Raw genomic sequence first — 22,320 nt, 5'->3', positions numbered from 1 at the left:
ACTGCAGTCCTCACTGAGACCAGGAATGTAGATCCTAGACCTCCAGTCCTCACTGAGACCAAGAAAGTAGATCCTAGAACTCCAGTCCTCATTAAGACCAGGAACTTAGATCCTAGAACTCCAGTCCTCATTAAGACCAAGAAAGTAGATCCTAGAACTCCAGTCCTCACTAAGACCAGGAAAGTAGATCCTAGAACTCCAGTCCTCACTAAGACCAGGAATGTAGATCCTAGAACTCCAGTCCTCACTAAGACCAAGAAAGTAGATCCTAGAACTCCAGTCCTCACTAAGACCAAGAAAGTAGATCCTAGAACTCCAGTCCTCACTAAGACCAAGAAAGTAGATCCTAGAACTCCAGTCCTCACAAAGACCAGGAAAGTTGATCCTAGACCTCCAGTCCTCACTAAGACCAGGAAAGTAGATCCTAGAACTCCACTCCTCACTAAGACCAGGAAAGTAGATCCTAGACCTCCAGTCTTCACTAAGACCAGGAAAGTAGATCCTATAACTCCACTCCTCACTAAGACCAGGAAAGTACGTCCTAGACCTCCAGTCCTCACTAAGACCAGGAAAGTAGGTCCTAGACCTCCAGTCTTCACTAAGACCAGGAAAGTAGATCCTAGAACTCTACTCCTCACTAAGACCAGGAAAGTACGTCCTAGACCTCCAGTCCTCACTAAGACCAGGAAAGTAGATCCTAGACCTCCACTCCTCACTAAGACCACGAACGTCGATCCTTGAACTGCAGTCCTCACTGAGACCAGGAATGTAGATCCTAGACCTCCAGTCCTCACTGAGACCAAGAAAGTAGATCCTAGAACTCCAGTCCTCATTAAGACCAGGAACTTAGATCCTAGAACTCCAGTCCTCACTAAGACCAAGAAAGTAGATCCTAGAACTCCAGTCCTCACTAAGACCAGGAAAGTAGATCCTAGAACTCCAGTCCTCACTAAGACCAGGAATGTAGATCCTAGAACTCCAGTCCTCACTAAGACCAAGAAAGTAGATCCTAGAACTCCAGTCCTCACTAAGACCAAGAAAGTAGATCCTAGAACTCCAGTCCTCACTAAGACCAAGAAAGTAGATCCTAGAACTCCAGTCCTCACAAAGACCAGGAAAGTTGATCCTAGACCTCCAGTCCTCACTAAGACCAGGAAAGTAGATCCTAGAACTCCACTCCTCACTAAGACCAGGAAAATAGATCCTAGACCTCCAGTCTTCACTAAGACCAGGAAAGTAGATCCTATAACTCCAGCCCTCACTAAGACCAGGAAAGTAGATCCTAGAACTCCAGCCCTCACTAAGACCAGGAAAGTAGATCCTAGAACTCCAGTCCTCACTAAGACCAAGAAAGTAGATCCTAGAACTCCAGTCCTCACTAAGACCAGGAAAGTAGATCCTAGAACTCCAGTCCTCACTAAGACCAAGAAAGTAGATCCTAGAACTCCAGTCCTCATTAAGACCAGGAACGTAGATCCTAGAACTCCAGTCCTCACTAAGACCAAGAAAGTAGATCCTAGAACTCCAGTCCTCACTAAGACCAGGAAAGTAGATCCTAGAACTCCAGTCCTCACTAAGACCAGGAATGTAGATCCTAGAACTCCAGTCCTCACTAAGACCAAGAAAGTAGATCCTAGAACTCCAGTCCTCACTAAGACCAAGAAAGTAGATCCTAGAACTCCAGTCCTCACTAAGACCAAGAAAGTAGATCCTAGAACTCCAGTCCTCACAAAGACCAGGAAAGTTGATCCTAGAACTCCAGTCCTCACTAAGACCAGGAAAGTAGATCCTAGAACTCCACTCCTCACTAAGACCAGGAAAGTAGATCCTAGACCTCCAGTCTTCACTAAGACCAGGAAAGTAGATCCTAGAACTCCACTCCTCACTAAGACCAGGAAAGTACGTCCTAGACCTCCAGTCCTCACTAAGACCAGGAAAGTAGGTCCTAGACCTCCAGTCTTCACTAAGACCAGGAAAGTAGATCCTAGAACTCTACTCCTCACTAAGACCAGGAAAGTACGTCCTAGACCTCCAGTCCTCACTAAGACCAGGAAAGTAGATCCTAGACCTCCAGTCCTCACTAAGACCAGGAAAGTAGATCCTAGACCTCCAGTCCTCACTAAGACCAGGAAAGTAGATCCTAGACCTCCAGTCCTCACTAAGACCAGGAAAGTAGATCCTAGAACTCCAGCCCTCACTAAGACCAGGAAAGTAGATCCTAGAACTCCAGTCCTCACTAAGACCAGGAAAGTAGATCCTAGAACTCCAGTCCTCACTAAGACCAAGAAAGTAGATCCTAGAACTCCAGTCCTCACTAAGACCAGGAAAGTAGATCCTAGAACTCTACTCCTCACTAAGACCAGGAAAGTACGTCCTAGACCTCCAGTCCTCACTAAGACCAGGAAAGTACGTCCTAGACCTCCAGTCCTCACTAAGACCAGGAAAGTAGATCCTAGAACTCCACTCCTCACTAAGACCAGGAAAGTAGATCCTAGACCTCCAGTCTTCACTAAGACCAGGAAAGTAGATCCTATAACTCCACTCCTCACTAAGACCAGGAAAGTACGTCCTAGACCTCCAGTCCTCACTAAGACCAGGAAAGTAGGTCCTAGACCTCCAGTCTTCACTAAGACCAGGAAAGTAGATCCTAGAACTCTACTCCTCACTAAGACCAGGAAAGTACGTCCTAGACCTCCAGTCCTCACTAAGACCAGGAAAGTAGATCCTAGACCTCCAGTCCTCACTAAGACCAGGAAAGTAGATCCTAGACCTCCAGTCCTCACTAAGACCAGGAAAGTAGATCCTAGACCTCCAGTCCTCACTAAGACCAGGAAAGTAGATCCTAGAACTCCAGCCCTCACTAAGACCAGGAAAGTAGATCCTAGAACTCCAGTCCTCACTAAGACCAGGAAAGTAGATCCTAGAACTCCAGTCCTCACTAAGACCAAGAAAGTAGATCCTAGAACTCCAGTCCTCACTAAGACCAGGAAAGTAGATCCTAGAACTCTACTCCTCACTAAGACCAGGAAAGTATGTCCTAGACCTCCAGTCCTCACTAAGACCAGGAAAGTACGTCCTAGACCTCCAGTCCTCACTAAGACCAGGAAAGTAGATCCTAGAACTCCACTCCTCACTAAGACCAGGAAAGTAGATCCTAGAACTCTACTCCTCACTAAGACCAGGAAAGTAGGTCCTAGACCTCCAGTCCTCACTAAGACCAGGAAAGTAGATCCTAGAACTCCAGTCCTCACTGAGACCAAGAAAGTAGATCCTAGAACTCCAGTCCTCACTAAGACCAGGAAAGTAGATCCTAGAACTCCAGTCCTCACTAAGACCAAGGAAGTAGATCCTAGAACTCCAGTCCTCACTAAGACCAGGAAAGTAGATCCTAGAACTCCAGTCTTCACTAAGAACAGGAAAGTAGATCCTAGAACTCCAGTCCTCACTAACACCAGGAAAGTAGATCCTAGAACTCCAGTCCTCACTAAGACCAGGAAAGTAGGTCCTAGACCTCCAGTCCTAACTAAGACCAGGAAAGTAGATCCTAGACCTCCACTCCTCACTAAGACCACGAACGTCGATCCTTGAACTCCAGTCCTCACTGAGACCACGAACGTCGATCCTTGAACTCCAGTCCTCACTGAGACCAGGAATGTAGATCCTAGAACTCCACTCCTCACTAAGACCAGGAAAGTAGATCCTAGACCTCCAGTCTTCACTAAGACCAGGAAAGTAGATCCTATAACTCCACTCCTCACTAAGACCAGGAAAGTACGTCCTAGACCTCCAGTCCTCACTAAGACCAGGAACGTAGTCGTACACAACGTTTATAATCTCTTACCTGTAAAGGGTCACATGACTCTCCTCCACCCCTGGCTGCGACTCCGTACCCACGTTTCTGCTGCGTTGCCATGGCTACACGAGGCAACATGGAAAATGTGCTGTGAACGGTTGGACAGTCACTTTAAAACTGCCACATACGCTCTGCTGTTACCGCAAACACGAAGACGTCACGCACGCCCGCCGTCACATCATCGTGCATGCGGGACACTTCGTACACGAGATCACATACAAGTCGCATTTCAGTGGAAATGTGAACGGACCCTAAAAACAAAAATCTAAATAAAATCTGAACGGAGCATGAAGCCCTGCAGTGTGAACCTAGCCTAAGAGTTCTCTGTTGGTTCTGACTGGGTCCAGAAGTGGAGACCTTCGGACTGCACAGAACCACGGCCTCGTGAAGCAGCTGGTTCTGGTCACACGCTGTTCAGAACCAAACTGAGTCCCTGACATGTGATCCGGTTCTGTGTTCCAGGTTCTGATGAAGACTGTCAACCAGCTGAGCGCCGCGGCTCCTTTCAGTCATGTGATGCTTCTCGCTCACCGGAGGAATTCTGGGACAGTTCTGTGCGCTTGTCAAGTTCCCAAGGTAACGCCACTCACCTCTGTGACAACATAGGGGGCGGGGCCTGTTAAACAGCCTGTAGCGTACTGATCTGATTGGCTGTTCCTCCCACAGGACTCGCCGGCCTTCACAGCCTCTGATTGGGCGGTGGCAGTGTGCCGTCACCTTGGGGGGAGTGGTGGGGGCTCTGCTGTGGTTGCCAAGGGAACAGGAACTGCCAGTGACATCACAGAGGCCCTGAAATGGGCTGAGGACTTCGCCCGCCAGAGAACACAGCGATGATGTCACCGATGTCAGAGCGCTGTCTGGTGGAAGCTCCTCCCATATCGCCTTTTTTTTCTTTGGTTGGCAGAAATTTAACATTTCTTTGTTTTAGAAGAAATTAAAACCAAAACCACTCAGTCTTTATTTATTTATGATCGTCTGTTTTCTCTGAAATAAATAATCGTCACTCAGGAGGAAAAACATGCGTTGTCCACAGGTCTGAGCTGGTTCTGGATCAGGATCCTGGTCAGGCTGGTTCTGGACATTCAGAGCATGGACACGCTGAGCCACTACCGGAGAAAAACACCATGAAACAGGTCGTCTGGGTTCTGGTGTTTTCTGAGTAAGGTTGTCATGGAAACTGGCTGTCAGTCCAACCTGCAGGACGTCTTGGTTCCGATGTTCAGGTTCTTACCTCCATCATGTTGAGCTCTACGGTTCCTGACCCGTCTTTATCCAGTGTGCTGAACGAATCTGTGGACAGAAGACACCACAGTGAGGACAGAGCGGCGAGGACATGTCTCGCCTGCTGATGGTGGCAAGGACTCACCGAACATGGTCTCCAGACGGACCAGACAGCCCACGAAGCTGTCGAAGTCAACGGTGCGGTCCGCTTCACTGTACCGGGCCACCAGAACCTGATGGAGACGACTGTTCAGACTGAAACCTGCAGAGAGACCGGCAGCAGGTCAGCTGAGCAGAGGTCAGCAGGTCAGCTGATCAGAATCAAAGAGGACTCACCTGCTTCTTCCACGGCCGTCCTCATCTCCACCGAGCTCATCGTCCCAGTGTTGTCCACGTCCTTGGCCCGGTAGATGTTCTGGACCACGACAGCATCAACAGGTCAACAACATCATCAGGTCACAGCTGATCCAGAGTCCGGTCGACTCCAGAGACTCACCTGAGACAGTCTGAAACCAGTTCCATCTCCTCTTGAATCCACCAACCAGTTCAGACGTTCCATCCAGACTGGTTCCAGACCGCTATCCTGGTCCAGCGCAGACCGGTTCAACAGCGCTGGTTACCACGGTAACCCAGCTGGACCTATCCTGGTCCGGCAAAGACCGGTTCAACAGCGCTGGTTACCACGGTAACACAGCTGGACCTATCCTGGTCCGGCACAGACCGGTTCTACAAAGCTGGTTACCACGGTAACCCAGCTGGACCTATCCTGGTCCGGCACAGACCGGTTCTACAAAGCTGGTTACCACGGTAACCCAGCTGGACCTATCCTGGTCCGGCACAGACCGGTTCAACAGCGCTAGTTACCACGGTAACCCAGCTGGACCTATCCTGGTCCGGCACAGACCGGTAGCTACTCTAACATTAATGAGTCATTGAGGCATGAACACAAAGAAGGAGCGTTCAGGTGATTTTACACCTTCTAGTGCTGGAAACTGATTTAAGCACAATGATGACCCAAAGCTCAGCTGGTCCACGATGATGGAACAGAACTCTCACTTTGATGAACCAGACTCATCGAAATGAGCAAGACTCCCTGAATCCTGATCCATGGAATATCCCTCATACCTGAGTAGACCATTTGGATCCTGCAGGTTTCCATAGAAACACTCACCAGGTAGTTCTCGATCTTGGTCCACAGAACTCGGAACTCCAGCAGGCCCAGTTTCCCACTGCCGTCTTTCTGAGGTCAGAGTTCAGGAGCTGTTCTGGAACCAGACTGAAGATCAGCTGGAAGCAGGAAGCAGGAAGTTACCTTCCTTCACGTTACACCTGAAGCGGTGCGTTTCGGTTCTGAAGGATACGTCCAGCAGGTTGATCATGTTCCGACAGGTGGAGATGCAGAAGCCGTCAGTCAGGATGTCCGACCCTGTGAAACAGTTTGTACAGTCAGAACCTTCGAGAACCGACCATGACAGTGGAACCGACCATGACGGTTCTTACGTTTGGTCACTACTTTGTTGAGAATCTTCTGCAGCTCGAAGGCGCTGATCTCCCAGTCCTGTAGAGACCACAGTCAGTCCGGAACCAGAACCAGACAAGTTTCCATCCCTGATGGACTCACCTGTCCCGCCAGCTGTCCAAACAGACCTCTGAAGTGGTCGTCCACACCGTCCTCATCAATCTCAATCTGCAGCAGAACCAAACAGAACAGGCTCAAACAAAACCCACAGGTTACTAGAATGGCCCGATCCCGGTTCCTCCCCTCAGAACCGTCGGCCTGATCCCGGTTCCTCCCTCAGAACCATCTCAGGAGGAAAGCGATGCTGACTCTGAAGGGGAGGAGCTTTGCTCTGAGAACAGACAGACAACAGGAAGACTCACCTTCTCTACACGGGACTCGACGGGGTTCTCCACCTCCCTGCAGGAAAAACCCGTCATCTGATTTCATTCACGTACATCCTCATAGAACAAGTTTGTGTTAAACACGTCTTGAAAGGTCTCAGTGCTCGTTACGTTACATGTTCACTACATCTAAGCCTCCAGCAGACGTTGGTCCCCCTGCAGGAGGCTTCATGAGAAGCTGCCTGGCTGCTCAGACTCAGCTCTGATTCCACCAGGTGCTCCTCCGATCAGAAAACTCGTATGAACTCTGGAACCTACTGGAAGTCGGCCTGCTTCTCGGAGAACACTCGTATGCAGAAGTCTCCGTTCTCGCTGGGCTGGAAGGTGGACGGGATGATCAGGTACTCTCCCGGCGGCAGACAGAAGCGCCTGCAGACTTCTCGGAGGTTGATGAAGGATTCAGAGCTGGCGGCGGCAGCGTGACGCAGGAAGGAGTTTCTGTCCAGGTGGATGTTCCTCTGACCAGAGAACTGACAGAGACATCAGGTTAGCGTCAGATCGGACGGCGGAGCAACAGTTGATGTTGTTCTTACCTCATCAGGAACCTGAAACACAAGAAACCAGACCAGAGGGAGACATGAAGGTCCAGCTTTGTTGAGCTTCCTGACCAAAGGTTCTGGTTCTGACCCAATGTGTGAACGAAGCAGCTCAGTAAGGATATTTCTGGTAGTGTTTGGATCGGTCTAAAGCCCTGTTTCCACCACCAGGTCTGGTTTGGTACAGCTCAGTAGCTGTACCACCGAAAGAATCAGAACCGTCACTTCCTGTGCGACTCAGCCATGAGAACAAAGCAGGAACAGCTCCGTCTTTAACCCTTTAGAGATCAAGAAATGCCATCTTTTCAAAAACCTCTGCCAAAATTTCATGTATTAATAAACTTTTCCCCTTAAATTATTCAACTTTAGTCTGAAAAATACATTTAAAATAAGATTAGAATTGAAAAATGGTGCATCTAATGGAAAAATATATATAAAAAAAAGGCTAGTAGCCTTCAATGGGACCTTTTTTTGTTTTTAGGTTCAAATCTGTATGTTTTTGTGGAGCTTAGCCATTTTAGGTTCATTCAAGGAACATTAAAGACCTGAAAGTATAAAATTAAATCAATTTTTCAGCTCGATTCTATCAACACTCAAACTTTGGTCAGGATTAAACATACGGAGGATTTAACGTTTGATGGATGTCCATCATCCTCTCCCTTTGTTTCTGGGTCGCCTTCTTACTTGGAATTCAAGGAAGGCGTCACTCCGCTATGACATCACACTATGATGCCGTTTTATGTAGCTGACGCAGCTATTGCTATCCGACTGATACTCAAGAGGTTTACCAGACCGAGCTGGACCCGTTGGTGGAAATGGGGCTTAAGATGTCCATCCTCACCTCGTAGATGGCAAAGCCAATAGTCAGCATGTCCTCGCCCATCTTCCGCATTCTTCTGCGGTTCTTTTGGATCAGACCCACCACAAAGCTGCAGCCGGCCTCGCCATCATCCGGGTCATCGTCCTCCTCGTTCAGCCGGATTACAAACTGCGGGTTGGTCCAGAAGGAGTCTGAGGAATGCAGAGCAGCAGCTCAAACAAAGACCCAATTGAAGCTCAGACCCATTCAAATGATAAAACAAACTTCCTGAATGTCCATGGGCCAGGATCAGTGAGTCTTCATGTGATGTCCACATGTACATTTTCTATATTACAAGTGAATGATGCATTTGCTCCACACACCGGGATAGTTCCTGCAGCCTCCTGCGGTGGATCCTCTCCGCCAGCTTCCTTCGAACTTGGACAAAGCCCACTTGGAAACATCATTGTCACTCAGCGCATCGGGCGTTAGGTTGCAGATCTCCAGCCGGGAGAAGTGATGCAGGAAGTCTGAGAAAGACATCCTGTAAGGGAGAGCAGATGTCGTACATGATCTCTTTCATCCCTGAAGAGACATGTCAAACGGGAGGACTTTGATCCAGGTTTACCAGAACTCTCCATCCTCTGAACAATGGCTCAGACGCTGACGGTCCTCATCACTGACCCAACGCCACTGAATCGAGCTGCAGGACAAGCATTTACCCCCCGTTACACACTGTTACTATTACACACTGTTACTGTTACACTCTGTTACTGTTACATACTGTTACTGTTACACACTGTTACTGTTACATACTGTTACTGTTACACACTGTTACTGTTACACACTGTTACTGTTACATACTGTTACTGTTACACACTGTTGCTATTACACACTGTTACTGTTACACACTGTTACTATTACACACTGTTACTGTTACATACTGTTACATACTGTTACCATTACACACTGTTACTATTACATACTGTTACTATTACACACTGTTACTATTACATACTGTTACTGTTACACACTGTTACACATGTTAATCTGACATTACCCATCGTTACATACTGTTACCAGTCGTTACACAAACCAGCCACAGCTGCTTGTTGAACATGAAGAACTGATGTTTCTCACCTTCATGTTGTCCCTTATTAAACTGGTCCGGACTCAACCACTCTTAATTTCTTCAATTTTGCTGGTATTTATGTATAAAGTTTATTACTTATCACTCCAGGCTCCAGTCCACTCCACCTGACCCCAGGGGTTCCTGATTCGAATCAGCTTCTCTCTGTCACCATGGTAACCCACCTGCAGCCAGTCACAAGCAGTTACCCACTTGCTCACACCCGAGCATGTTACCATCACCTAAATGGTGTCTCAGAGTTCAGTCAGCTAATAGGGGATAATGGTGTTGGGTGTCCTCACCTCAGCTGCACATGTCACAGAGTACGCGTGGCCTTTCACCAGTTTCTTGGAGGTGATGGCTTCAGAGTCGACTGAACTTGTTATCTGAAACCAGATTAGCACCAGTTAGCTCACCATTTAGTACCAATTAGCTCATAATTTAGTGCCAGTTAGCTCACAATTTAGTACCAGTTAGCTCATAATTTAGTGCCAGTTAGCTCACCATTTAGTACCAGTTAGCTCACAATTTAGTACCAGTTAGCTCACAATTTAGCACCAGTTAGCTCACCATTTAGTACCAGTTAGCTCACCATTTAGTACCAGTTAGCTCACCATTTAGTACCAGTTAGCTCATAATTTAGTACCAGTTAGCCCACATTTTAGCACCAGTTAGCTCACCATTTAGTACCAGTTAGCTCACAATTTAGCACCAGTTTGCTCACCATTTAGTACCAGTTAGCTCACAATTTAGTACCAGTTAGCTCACCATTTAGTACCAGTTAGCTTACAATTTAGTACCAGCTAACTCACGGTTTAGTACCTGTTAGCTCACTATTTAGCACAAGTTAGCTTACTATTTAACACCAGTTAGCTCACAGTTTAGCACCAGTTAGCTCACCATTTAGTACCAGTTAGCTCACAATTTAGCACCAGTTAGCTCACTATTTAACACCAGTTAGCTCACCATTTAGCACCAGTTAGCTCACTATTTAACACCAGTTAGCTCACCATTTAGTACCAGTTAGCCCACAATTTAGCACCAGTTAGCTCACTATTTAGCACCAGTTAGCTCACAGTTTAACACCAGTTAACCAGCATGTGGAAAGGCATTAAGTGCATCACCAACTATAATACCAGAGATGCACAACGCCCCCTCCCTGCCAGATGCTCTTAACGAGTTCACCTACCCAGAGAACAGAAATTCCTACATCTTCCTGCTCTTCTTGGATTTTACTTCCAACTTCAACAACATTATACCCCAGACCCTGGTGCAGAAGCTGAACCGATGTGCAGTGGAGAGCATCGGGCCAGGTGGTCTACATCAGACCGCGTGGTCTACATCGGGCCAGTGCCACCTCAATGCTGATTTGTATGTCACACCATCCAGCGACACCTGTGATGAAGACGGAGGACTACCGCCGACACGTCAGGTGTAGGTAGATACAACTGCGTCTGATAACATCAGAACTAAATCAGTATATGTGGCTGTGTAGTTTGTGTGTCTCACTTCGATGGAGCAGCCTGTCAGCGAGCCTCGGCCCAGCGCTTTCTGGATAACCTGGAACAGGTGTGGATCAGGTCGGCTCAGCTCGTGCACCTCTGCAATTCCTCCTGTGAAATCCTCAAAGCCCTCGGTGGTCGATCCTCCAGACAGAGCCTCATAACAGCCATTCAACCTGCAGCGACATGACACCTGAGGCTTGGGCAGGAACTCTGACCCACACAGGAACTCCTGCAGAACTGTGATCCAGTGTTTACAAACACAGGTTCAGATGGTCCGGTTCGGAACCTGTTCAGACCCTGTTCCAGACCTGGTCCTGGTCTTACTTGGCGTAGGCCTTCTCTAGCAGGGCGCTCCAGAACTCCCTCCCCTCAGCCGAGTGGACAAATAGCAGCTCCTCTCCTCGAACTGGCAGCAGGTCGTCAATCACCACGTCTACCCATTCCCCAAACTGCCAGAACTGAGGACAGACAGAGCTGGTGTGACTTCACCTGTTCAGTGTTTCACCTGTACACCTGCCCAGACTTAGTCTGTTTGTACCTGGAAGTGGAAGATGCCGGCGTATTCTCCAGTCCTGAAGCTCTGGCCATGAGGGACGACTCGGGCCAGAACCTCCTTATTCAGGGTCAGACAAGCAATGGCAGCGAGCAGCCAGCAGTCACCTGGGTTAAGGACAGACAGGAGGCGGAGCTTAACGACTAATCAGAAACAGGTAATCTCAGGTCACATTTAATCATTCAAAACAATCATTTATTCAGCTGCTGAACAAAAAGCTGGTTCATGATCTGATGAGCAGAACTCATCAGTGCTAAATTTCCTGATTAAAGGTCTGAGTGCGTGACAGGTCAGGTGTTCACCAGGAGCTGCTCTGATTGGCTGCCGCCCCTTAGGTGTCCCCCCCGTTACTATAGGAACCCTTTCTACAGGATATGACCACAGGTTCCATCTCAGGTGTGTCTCAGGTTCTGTCTCAGGTGCATGTCAGGTTCTGTCACAGGTTCCGTCTCAGGTTCCATCTCAGGTGTGAGTCAGGTTCCGTCTCAGGTGCGTCTCAGTTTCCGTCTCAGGTACGTGTCAGGTTCTGTCTCAGGTGTGTCTCAGGTTCTGTCTCAGGTGAGAGTCAGGTTTCGGCTCAGGTGTGTCTCAGTTTCCGTCTCAGGTTCCGTCGCAGGTGGGTCTCAGGTTCCGTCCCAGGTGCGCTCAGGTTCCGTCTCAGGTGCGTGTCATGTTCTGTCTCAGTTGTATCAGGTTCTGTCCCAGGTGCATCTCAGGTGTGTCTTAGGTTGTCTCAGGTTCCGTCTCAGGTCCGTCTCAGTTTCCGTCTCAAGTGTGTCTCAGGTTCCGTCTCAGGTTCCGTCCCAGATGCATCTCAGGTTCTAAACCAGGTGCGTCTCAGGTTTCATCTGATGTTCTGTCTCAGGTGCGTCTCAGGTTCCGTCTCAGGTGCGTGTCATGTTCTGTCTCAGTTGTGTCAGGTTCTGTCCCAGGTGCATCTCTGGTTCCGTCCCAGGTGCGTCTCAGGTTTCGTCTCAGGTGCATGTCAGGTTCCATCTCAGGTGCATGTCAGGTTCCATCTCAGGTTCCATCTCAGGTGCGTATCATGTTCTGTCTCAGTTGTGTCAGGTTCTGTCCCAGGTGCATCTCAGGTTCCGTCTCAGGTGTGTCTTAGGTTGTCTCAGGTTCCGTCTCAGGTGTGTCTCAGGTCTGTCTCAGGTTACGTCTCAGGTGTGTCTCAGGTTCCGTCTCAAGTGTGTCTCAAGTTCCGTCTCAGGTTCCGTCCCAGATGCATCTCAGGTTCTAAACCAGGTGCGTCAGGTTTCGTCTGATGTTCTGTCTCAGATGCGTCTCAGGTTCCGTTTTAGGTTCTGTCTCAGGTTCCGTCTCAGGTGCGTGTCATGTTCTGTTTTAGTTGCGTCTTAGGTGCGTCTCAGGTACGTGTCATGTTCCTTCTCAGTTGTGTCAGGTTCTGTCCCAGGTGCATCTCTGGTTCGGTCTCAGGCGCATCTCAGGTTCCGTCTCAAGTTCCGTCTCAAGTGTGTCTCAGGTTCCGTCTCAGGTTCTGTCTCAAGTGTGTGTCATGTTCTGTCTCAGGTCCGTCTCAGGTTCCGTCCCAGATGCATCTCAGGTTCTATACCAGGTTCTGTCTCAGGTTCCGTCTCAGGTGCGTGTCATGTTCCGTCTCAGTTGTGTCAGGTTCCGTCCCAGGTGCATCTCAGATGTGTCTCAGGTTCTGTCTCAGGTGCATCTCAGGTCCGTCTCAGGTTCCATCTCAGGTTCCGTCTCTTCAAAAATTTGGGGATGTTTTACTTATTTTTTTACCTCTTGGTTGACGTAGTCGCCAAATAAAATGAATTTTTTTACAAAGACAACAAATGATTGTATCCAAATAAAGATAGTCCAGTTCCTCCTCTGACCACCAGGTGGCGGATTTGTGTTTTTAGGGAGCAGCTTTGTTGCGTCCCATCTGCAGCCCAATCAGACGTTGCCTCACTCCTGTAGTTGTGCAGAAGTCTGGTTTTTATTGCGTTTTATTATGGGAGGTGTGGATGTTGAAGTAGGTTGGAGCCTTTTTGAAGGATTTCTGTCACCATTGGGAACAGAGAATAGCTATTCTATTGTATTCTATTCTAGGAAAATTTAATCTGGAATCGTTTCAGTTCTTCATCTGACGGGTAAAGTGTTTATTCTGCTGAGGCACGGAGTCGCTCATCCAGTTCAGGAACTGGCTCTTCCAGTCTGGGAAATAAAAGCTGCCTCTCACCCAGAGCGCCCTGACAAATGTCGGTCCTGCTGGCTCCGAGCAAGATGAACTCTGGATCAGATACCAGCTCCTGCACAGAACCAGAGACAAACAGCAGCTGTTACAGAAGAAACCGACCTAAACAGAAAGGAGGTTCTGTAGAACACGGGTCCGACAGAGTCCAGATGTACACATGAAGAAGACAGAATACAGAAACCATGACACTGTGACTGTTGAAGCCGTTTTTTTTTATGATTAGGACCCAGAGTCCTCATTTCTGACTTTATGTTGACTTAACCCTCAAACCTCCAGCAGGTCTGCCCGAAGTCAGTCTACTCTACGAAGTTTTCCAGCATTTCTATCCCGTCCAGGAGGTTTACAATCCAGCCACTAAATGTAGTTTTATTCAGAGACTCTATCTGGTAAATCCACAATGATCCATGATAACAGCATTATTTATCACATTTCATCATAAAAACATCACCATCACTACTATGTTGCTAAGAGACTTCTATTTAGACCTGGACATGATGATGAAGCCACTTCCTGTCAGACTTTCCACCAATCAGAGAGCTTAGATTGACAGTAACGTCCAATCAGGAGCAGCCAAAGATCAACCAGTGAGCAGAAAGTTCTGTGTGTGTGTGAAAAGAAGAAAAATAAAGCTCCTCTATGGCTGGAATAAAGCCAAGAAGACGTTTCTGATGCACGGTGGCGCCACAAAGCAGCTGTTACAGACTGGTTTATACTGGGATTATAAACTGCTACAGACTGGTTTATACTGGGATTATAAACTGCTACAGACTGGTTTATACTGGGATTAAAAGCTTCTACAGACTGGTTTATACTGGGATTGAAAGCTGTTACAGACTGGTTTATACTGGGATTAAAAGCTGCTACACACTGGTTTATACTGGGATTAAAAGCTGCTACAGACTGGTTTATACTGGGATTAAAAGCTGCTACAGACAGGTTTATACTGGGATTAAAAGCTGCTACAGACTGGTTTATACTGGGATTAAAAGCTGTTACAGACTGGTTTATACTGGGATTAAAAGCTGTTACAGACTGGTTTATACTGGGATTAAAAGCTGCTACAGACTGGTTTATACTGGGATTAAAAGCTGCTACAGACTGGTTTATACTGGGATTAAAAGCTGTTACAGACTGGTTTATACTGGGATTAAAAGCTGCTACAGACTGGTTTATACTGGGATTAAAAGCTGCTACAGACAGGTTTATACTGGGATTAAAAGCTGCTACAGACTGGTTTATACTGGGATTAAAAGCTGTTACAGACTGGTTTATACTGGGATTAAAAGCTGTTACAGACTGGTTTATACTGGGATTAAAAGCTGCTACAGACTGGTTTATACTGGGATTAAAAGCTGCTACAGACTGGTTTATACTGGGATTAAAAGCTGTTACAGACTGGTTTATACTGGGATTAAAAGCTGCTACAGACTGGTTTATACTGGGATTAAAAGCTGTTACAGACTGGTTTATACTGGGATTAAAAGCTGCTACAGACTGGTTTATACTGGGATTAAAAGCTGCTACAGACTGGTTTATACTGGGATTAAAAGCTGTTACAGACTGGTTTATACTGGGATTAAAAGCTGTTACAGACTGGTTTATACTGGGATTAAAAGCTGCTACACACTGGTTTATACTGGGATTAAAAGCTGCTACAGACTGGTTTATACTGGGATTAAAAGCTGCTACAGACAGGTTTATACTGGGATTAAAAGCTGCTACAGACTGGTTTATACTGGGATTAAAAGCTGTTACAGACTGGTTTATACTGGGATTAAAAGCTGTTACAGACTGGTTTATACTGGGATTAAAAACTGTTACAGACTGGTTTATACTGGGATTAAAAGCTGTTACACACTGGTTTATACTGGGATTAAAGCTGTTACAGACTGGTTTATACTGGGATTAAAAGCTGCTACAGACTGGTTTATACTGGGATTAAAAGCTGTTACAGGCTGGTTTATACTGGGATTAAAAGCTGCTACAGACTGGTTTATACTGGGATTAAAAGCTGCTACAGACTGGTTTATACTGGGATTAAAAGCTGCTACAGACTGGTTTATACTGGGATTAAAAGCTGCTACAGACTGGTTTATACTGGGATTAAAAACTGCTACAGACTGGTTTATACTGCGATTAAAAGCTGCTACACACTGGTTTATACTGGGATTAAAAGCTGCTACAGACTGGTTTATACTGGGATTAAAAGCTGCTACAGACTGGTTTATACTGGGATTAAAAGCTGTTACAGACTGGTTTATACTGGGATTAAAAGCTGTTACAGACTGGTTTATACTGTGATTAAAAGCTGCTACAGACTGGTTTATACTGGGATTAAAAGCTGCTACAGACTGGTTTATACTGGGATTAAAAGCTGTTACAGGCTGGTTTATACTGGGATTAAAAGCTGCTACAGACTGGTTTATACTGGGATTAAAAGCTGCTACAGACTGGTTTATACTGGGATTAAAAGCTGCTACAGACTGGTTTATACTGGGATTAAAAGCTGCTACAGACTGGTTTATACTGGGATTAAAAGCTGCTACAGACTGGTTTATACTGGGATTAAAAGCTGCTACAGACTGGTTTATACTGGGATTAAAAGCTGCTACAGACTGGTTTATACTGGGATTAAAAGCTGTTACAGGCTGGTTTATACTGGGATTAAAAGCTGTTACAGACTGGTTTATACTGGGATTAAAAGCTGCTACAGACTGGTTTATACTGGGATTAAAAGCTGCTACAGACTGGTTTATACTGGGATTAAAAGCTGTTACACACTGGTTTATACTGGGATTAAAGCTGTTACAGACTGGTTTATACTGGGATTAAAAGCTGCTACAGACTGGTTTATACTGGGATTAAAAGCTGTTACAGGCTGGTTTATACTGGGATTAAAAGCTGCTACAGACTGGTTTATACTGGGATTAAAAGCTGTTACAGGCTGGTTTATACTGGGATTAAAAGCTGCTACAGACTGGTTTATACTGGGATTAAAAGCTGCTACAGACTGGTTTATACTGGGATTAAAAGCTGCTACAGACTGGTTTATACTGGGATTAAAAGCTGCTACAGACTGGTTTATACTGGGATTAAAAGCTGCTACAGACTGGTTTATACTGGGATTAAAAGCTGCTACAGACTGGTTTATACTGGGATTAAAAGCTGCTACAGACTGGTTTATACTGGGATTAAAAGCTGTTACAGGCTGGTTTATACTGGGATTAAAAGCTGTTACAGACTGGTTTATACTGGGATTAAAAGCTGCTACAGACTGGTTTATACTGGGATTAAAAGCTGCTACAGACTGGTTTATACTGGGATTAAAAGCTGTTACACACTGGTTTATACTGGGATTAAAGCTGTTACAGACTGGTTTATACTGGGATTAAAAGCTGCTACAGACTGGTTTATACTGGGATTAAAAGCTGTTACAGGCTGGTTTATACTGGGATTAAAAGCTGCTACAGACTGGTTTATACTGGGATTAAAAGCTGCTACAGACTGGTTTATACTGGGATTAAAAGCTGCTACAGACTGGTTTATACTGGGATTAAAAGCTGCTACACACTGGTTTATACTGGGATTAAAAGCTGCTACAGACTGGTTTATACTGGGATTAAAAGCTGCTACAGACTGGTTTATACTGGGATTAAAAACTGCTACAGACTGGTTTATACTGGGATTAAAAGCTGCTACACACTGGTTTATACTGGGATTAAAAGCTGCTACAGACTGGTTTATACTGGGATTAAAAGCTGTTACAGACTGGTTTATACTGGGATTAAAAGCTGTTACAGACTGGTTTATACTGGGATTAAAAGCTGCTACAGACTGGTTTATACTGGGATTAAAAGCTGCTACAGACTGGTTTATACTGGGATTAAAAGCTGTTACAGACTGGTTTATACTGGGATTAAAAGCTGTTACAGGCTGGTTTATACTGGGATTAAAAGCTGTTACAGACTGGTTTATACTGGGATTAAAAGCTGCTACAGACTGGTTTATACTGGGATTAAAAGCTGCTACAGACTGGTTTATACTGGGATTAAAAGCTGTTACAGACTGGTTTATACTGGGATTAAAAGCTGCTACAGACTGGTTTATACTGGGATTAAAAGCTGTTACAGACTGGTTTATACTGGGATTAAAAGCTGCTACAGACTGGTTTACACTGGGATTAAAAGCTGCTACAGACTGGTTTACACTGGGATTAAAAGCTGTTACAGACTGGTTTATACTGGGATTAAAAGCTGTTACAGACTGGTTTATACTGGGATTAAAAGCTGCTACACACTGGTTTATACTGGGATTAAAAGCTGCTACAGACTGGTTTATACTGGGATTAAAAGCTGCTACAGACAGGTTTATACTGGGATTAAAAGCTGCTACAGACTGGTTTATACTGGGATTAAAAGCTGTTACAGACTGGTTTATACTGGGATTAAAAGCTGTTACAGACTGGTTTATACTGGGATTAAAAGCTGTTACACACTGGTTTATACTGGGATTAAAAGCTGTTACAGACTGGTTTATACTGGGATTAAAAGCTGCTACAGACTGGTTTATACTGGGATTAAAAGCTGTTACAGGCTGGTTTATACTGGGATTCAAAGCTGCTACAGACTGGTTTATACTGGGATTAAAAGCTGCTACAGACTGGTTCATACTGGGATTAAAAGCTGCTACAGACTGGTTTATACTGGGATTAAAAGCTGCTACAGACTGGTTTATACTGGGATTAAAAGCTGCTACAGACTAGTTTATACTGGGATTAAAAACTGTTACAGACTGGTTTATACTGGGATTAAAAGCTGTTACACACTGGTTTATACTGGGATTAAAAGCTGTTACAGACTGGTTTATACTGGGATTAAAAGCTGCTACAGACTAGTTTATACTGGGATTAAAAGCTGCTACAGACTGGTTTATACTGGGATTAAAAGCTGCTACAGACTGGTTTATACTGGGATTAAAAGCTGCTACAGACTGGTTTATACTGGGATTAAAAGCTGCTACAGACTGGTTTATACTGGGATTAAAAGCTGCTACACACTGGTTTATACTGGGATTAAAAGCTGCTACAGACTGGTTTATACTGGGATTAAAAGCTGTTACACAGTGGTTCATGTAAAAACACTACATCGTGTTGAGCCTCCGGATGTTCCAGTCCACATTCCCAGGATGGGATTGTATTTTCCAGACTGCTGCTGACCCTGAAGGACGCTGAATGTGTTGCAGCCGTCAGACCAGATAACTGGAAATTGTCAGAGACGCTCAGCTGTTAGCAGCATTTTGTTGGTGGGAGTTTACAGAAAATTTAGTTTTGTACACTTTCCAAGTCTTTTTATGGCGGGCTGCTCTGATCCTGAATATATTTATCTATGAAAAATGAAGGCAATGTGTTACTAAGTGCAGCAAACTGCAGGGGTTTAACGTTACTGCATCCCAGGACCAGAAACTTCATGTTAGCCTGTTGCTAACAGACATGTAGCTGAGGCTAACTGTGTCGTCCTCTGGGTAAAAGACAAGCCGTTGTCCCCAGCCTTCGTCCCGTCCATCTTCCCGTTTGTCTGCACTCCTGAGAAAAGAAGCTAAAGGAGGATCTGGTAAAGTTAGACAGACGACAGCAAGCAGAAAAGAGAACAAATTAAAGTTCATAAAAATGGTCTCGTTCCTTCGTTTAACTCTTGAACAGATTCTGGTTCATCCAACCAGAAACAGAAACGTTGTTCATGTGTAACCGAGACGGTCAGACAAGAAGCAGCAAATGAACCAAACATTCTCCAGTTTCTTCCAGTGGAAACATGACCGCGGTGAAACTGGGTGGATGTTCCACTGATCCCGCCTCCACCACAGATCGCCACGGTGATGGGCGGACGTTCCACTGATTCAGTGGTAATGAAAAGCTGGACATGGATTTTTCTTCATTTCAATAAACAGTCGTTAAACAGCGATGTTTCCTCTCAGTAACTGTTAGAAACGTTAACTCCTAAATATCTGACCGGGACGTCCCTGATCTTTACATCGCCGTAACGTTATCTGTTTCTGCTGGTTTCTACTCAGCTCTGACATGAAGAGGAAAAACTTTGGATTTTCAGCACCAACAAATGCACGTTTTTCTAGATATCCTGTCTGACCGCATCGGAGCTGAAGTGGTTTGGAAAGCGCCGTCCCTGCTGTAGTGGTCCCAGCTAGCTTTTAGCCATCCAACATGGCGGCGGAAACGAACACCGTGATGTCACTGAGAAGGGTCCATAGAAAGAAAGAAAAGAAAGTAAAACTGGATTTTTAATGTGGTCTCCATCAACAGTTCTCAGCTTCTGAAGGTCTTTCAACATTTTTACCATTTCAGGTCCAGTCCCTGTTCTAGTCCTGGATTCAGCTGATCTCCATCCAGGTGAGCAGATCCGGTTCTCCAGGTCTCTCTGGGAACAGGTCTAACACCTGTGGACCAATCAGCTGAGTTACAGACTGGACCGAACCAGGTCTATAAACCTTGTTAAACTGACCATTAAACTGACCGACGGATTCTGGTCTGTCTGGTGTGGATGGTTCTACTGAACTTCATGGAGGAAATGAGGTTCTGGTACCAGTCCTGGCGGGACCCATTTAGCACAGCAACTCTGACTTCAGATGACGACACATTCCAGTTTAATAATTCTGTATTTGACCCATGTGGAAGCAGTTTAGGTAGAGAACGCAATAAAAAAGATGTTTCCTACCCAGAAATTTTTTTACTGACACTTAAAACCTGATCCAGCGTAAATCAGAGCTTTTCATTTTTGAATAAATAATAAGTCAATCTAGTCAATTTGGCCAATAATCAGACTTTAGAATTAAATGACAGAGAGATCCGTTAACCACAAAACCTAAACAGCAACATGAGATCCGTTCTGACCCACATGGATCAGGTTTTACACTAAACACCATAAACGCTCAGATGTTTCCATCAGGCTCCAACTACCAACAACCTCCACATCCAGCCAGAGGAACCGTGGAGGAACACTCAGCAGGCAATAGGAGCTGGTCTCAGAGAAAAACTAGAGCTCAACCAGCTGGTCCTGGTTCATTTAGTGCATCTTCAACTCAGTAAAACATCAGGAAACATCTGCAGCAGCCAGAAACGTAGGTCGAATCCCAAATGGAACACTTGAGCACTCCTGCACTCACGGGCGCGCTCCCGCGAGGGGCTCGAGGGTTCAGTGGTATTCCAATTGGAATTGTGTGAGTGATCAAGGGATGATGGCGGACATTTTTGAGCCCTTTCTGCCCCCTTTCCATAAGTCAGCATCGATGCCAACTTTCGCTAAGGAATTACCCATAAATCACTGCGATGTCACGTGAAACACGGAGTTTACCGAGAGAAGCCGACGTGTGAAACATGTTCTTCAGTATTGTGGGCCTGGGTCGTTATATTTTTCGCCGTTTAATTTCCCCACGGCGGCGTTTACAGGAGCTTCCTGACCTCTAGTATATATACTATATATATATATATGTGTGTATATATATATATATATATATATATATATATATATATATATATATATATATATATATATATATATATATATATGTGTATGTATATATATATATATATATATATATATATATATATATATATATATATATATATGTGTGTATATATATATATATATATATATATATGTGTGTATGGCGTCTCTCTCCTTGCAGTGCAGGTCTCAAAGTGCTGTCCCAATCCTATTTAAAGCATTTCGAGCCCTTGTGGCCTGTCACCCTCGACTCCTCACGCAGGTGATGTCATTTAGTCATCAGGGGCTCAGGGCGAGTGCTCAAGTTTTCGGTTTGGGATTGGGGGTTAGACGAGACGGGCACCAAATATCGCGATAAAAGAAAGAACGTATTATGTTCTTTAAGTTCTCGCGGGATTTGGTGATTATATTCACACATGAATTAAATATACCAGGAGTGTCCAAGTCCGGTCCTGGAGATCCTCATCCCTTCTCCAACACTCCTAAGTCTCGCGACCAGGCCTCTGCAGAGCTGGATGACGTGTGCACGAGGGAATTCAGCCTCGTCATCCAGGTGTGATGGAGAAGAAATGCATCTAAAAAGATAGTAGATCTCCAGGACCGGACTTGGTCACCCCTGAAACAAACAAACAAACAAAAAAAAAAAAAGAAGAAAAAAACAAACAAACAAAAAGTTTTCTCAGTGCAACAAAGCAGGTCTGGGAACAGATTCTACTTTCAGCACCACTAGAAAAAGAATGAAAAGTCTGGATGGGCGGGGCTTGCCCACCGGGGCCGGTACTGGTCTGGTACTGACCGTGGGCCGCTTCCAGGACACCCCGCGGACCTTGGAGGAGTTCGGGCCCAGTTCGTTATAGCCCAGAGAGGAGGACCCGGCCGGAAAGGAGTCGTCCTGGAACAGCTGACCCGTTTGGAAGCAGCTCTGCCTCAGAACCTCGTAGTCCTGGTTCAGGTACTTCACGGCCCAAGTGCTGGTTCCGATGCCCAGGTTCTGATCCCGGTAGCGCTGCAGAGTGGCAGCGATGCCGGACATGGTGGTTCGGTGAGTTCTGGGAAATTAGGGAGCAGCTGCTCAGGTTTCAGGTGT

General features: G+C 45.8%; 2 protein-coding genes across 6 annotated transcripts in view; one reads left to right on the top strand and one right to left on the bottom strand.

Annotated features, from left to right (window-relative positions):
• aars2 (alanyl-tRNA synthetase 2, mitochondrial (putative)) overlaps positions 1-4,813 on the top strand; it is a 24,824-nt gene extending 20,011 nt beyond the window's left edge. Inside the window, exons 21-22 of the mRNA XM_041983984.1 lie at positions 4,316-4,429; positions 4,520-4,813. Of these exons, the coding sequence (XP_041839918.1) occupies positions 4,316-4,429; positions 4,520-4,687 (282 nt within the window). The 3' untranslated portion in view covers positions 4,688-4,813. The remainder of the gene's footprint in view (positions 1-4,315; positions 4,430-4,519) is intronic.
• On the bottom strand, positions 4,788-22,320 carry LOC121638917 (calpain-2 catalytic subunit-like). Of its 5 annotated transcripts, none has more exons than XR_006010107.1 (21): positions 22,030-22,320; positions 13,705-13,774; positions 11,484-11,605; positions 11,270-11,403; positions 10,950-11,118; positions 9,743-9,826; positions 9,540-9,625; positions 8,940-9,014; positions 8,695-8,855; positions 8,354-8,523; positions 7,510-7,521; positions 7,235-7,446; positions 6,956-6,992; positions 6,696-6,761; positions 6,575-6,632; positions 6,436-6,500; positions 6,246-6,314; positions 5,411-5,489; positions 5,220-5,307; positions 5,085-5,143; positions 4,788-4,959 (listed from the first exon to the last, which is right to left on the bottom strand). XR_006010107.1 is itself a non-coding variant. In XM_041984002.1 (21 exons), exons 1-20 carry the CDS (start codon positions 22,264-22,266, stop codon positions 5,073-5,075), a joined length of 2,094 nt encoding a protein of 697 aa, XP_041839936.1. In that variant the 5' UTR covers positions 22,267-22,320; the 3' UTR covers positions 4,788-4,959; positions 5,048-5,072. The 5 variants fall into 5 exon arrangements, 2 of the variants coding, with proteins under 2 accessions (XP_041839936.1, XP_041839935.1); XM_041984002.1 differs by having other exon boundaries at positions 5,048-5,143; positions 5,220-5,336; XM_041984001.1 differs by having other exon boundaries at positions 5,220-5,336.

The sequence above is a fragment of the Melanotaenia boesemani genome, chromosome 4, assembly GCF_017639745.1.
Source record: "Melanotaenia boesemani isolate fMelBoe1 chromosome 4, fMelBoe1.pri, whole genome shotgun sequence".
Taxonomy (NCBI): Eukaryota; Metazoa; Chordata; class Actinopteri; order Atheriniformes; family Melanotaeniidae; genus Melanotaenia; species Melanotaenia boesemani.
Note: the sequence above shows the minus strand (reverse complement) of the source record. Positions and strands in the feature narration are given on the sequence as shown.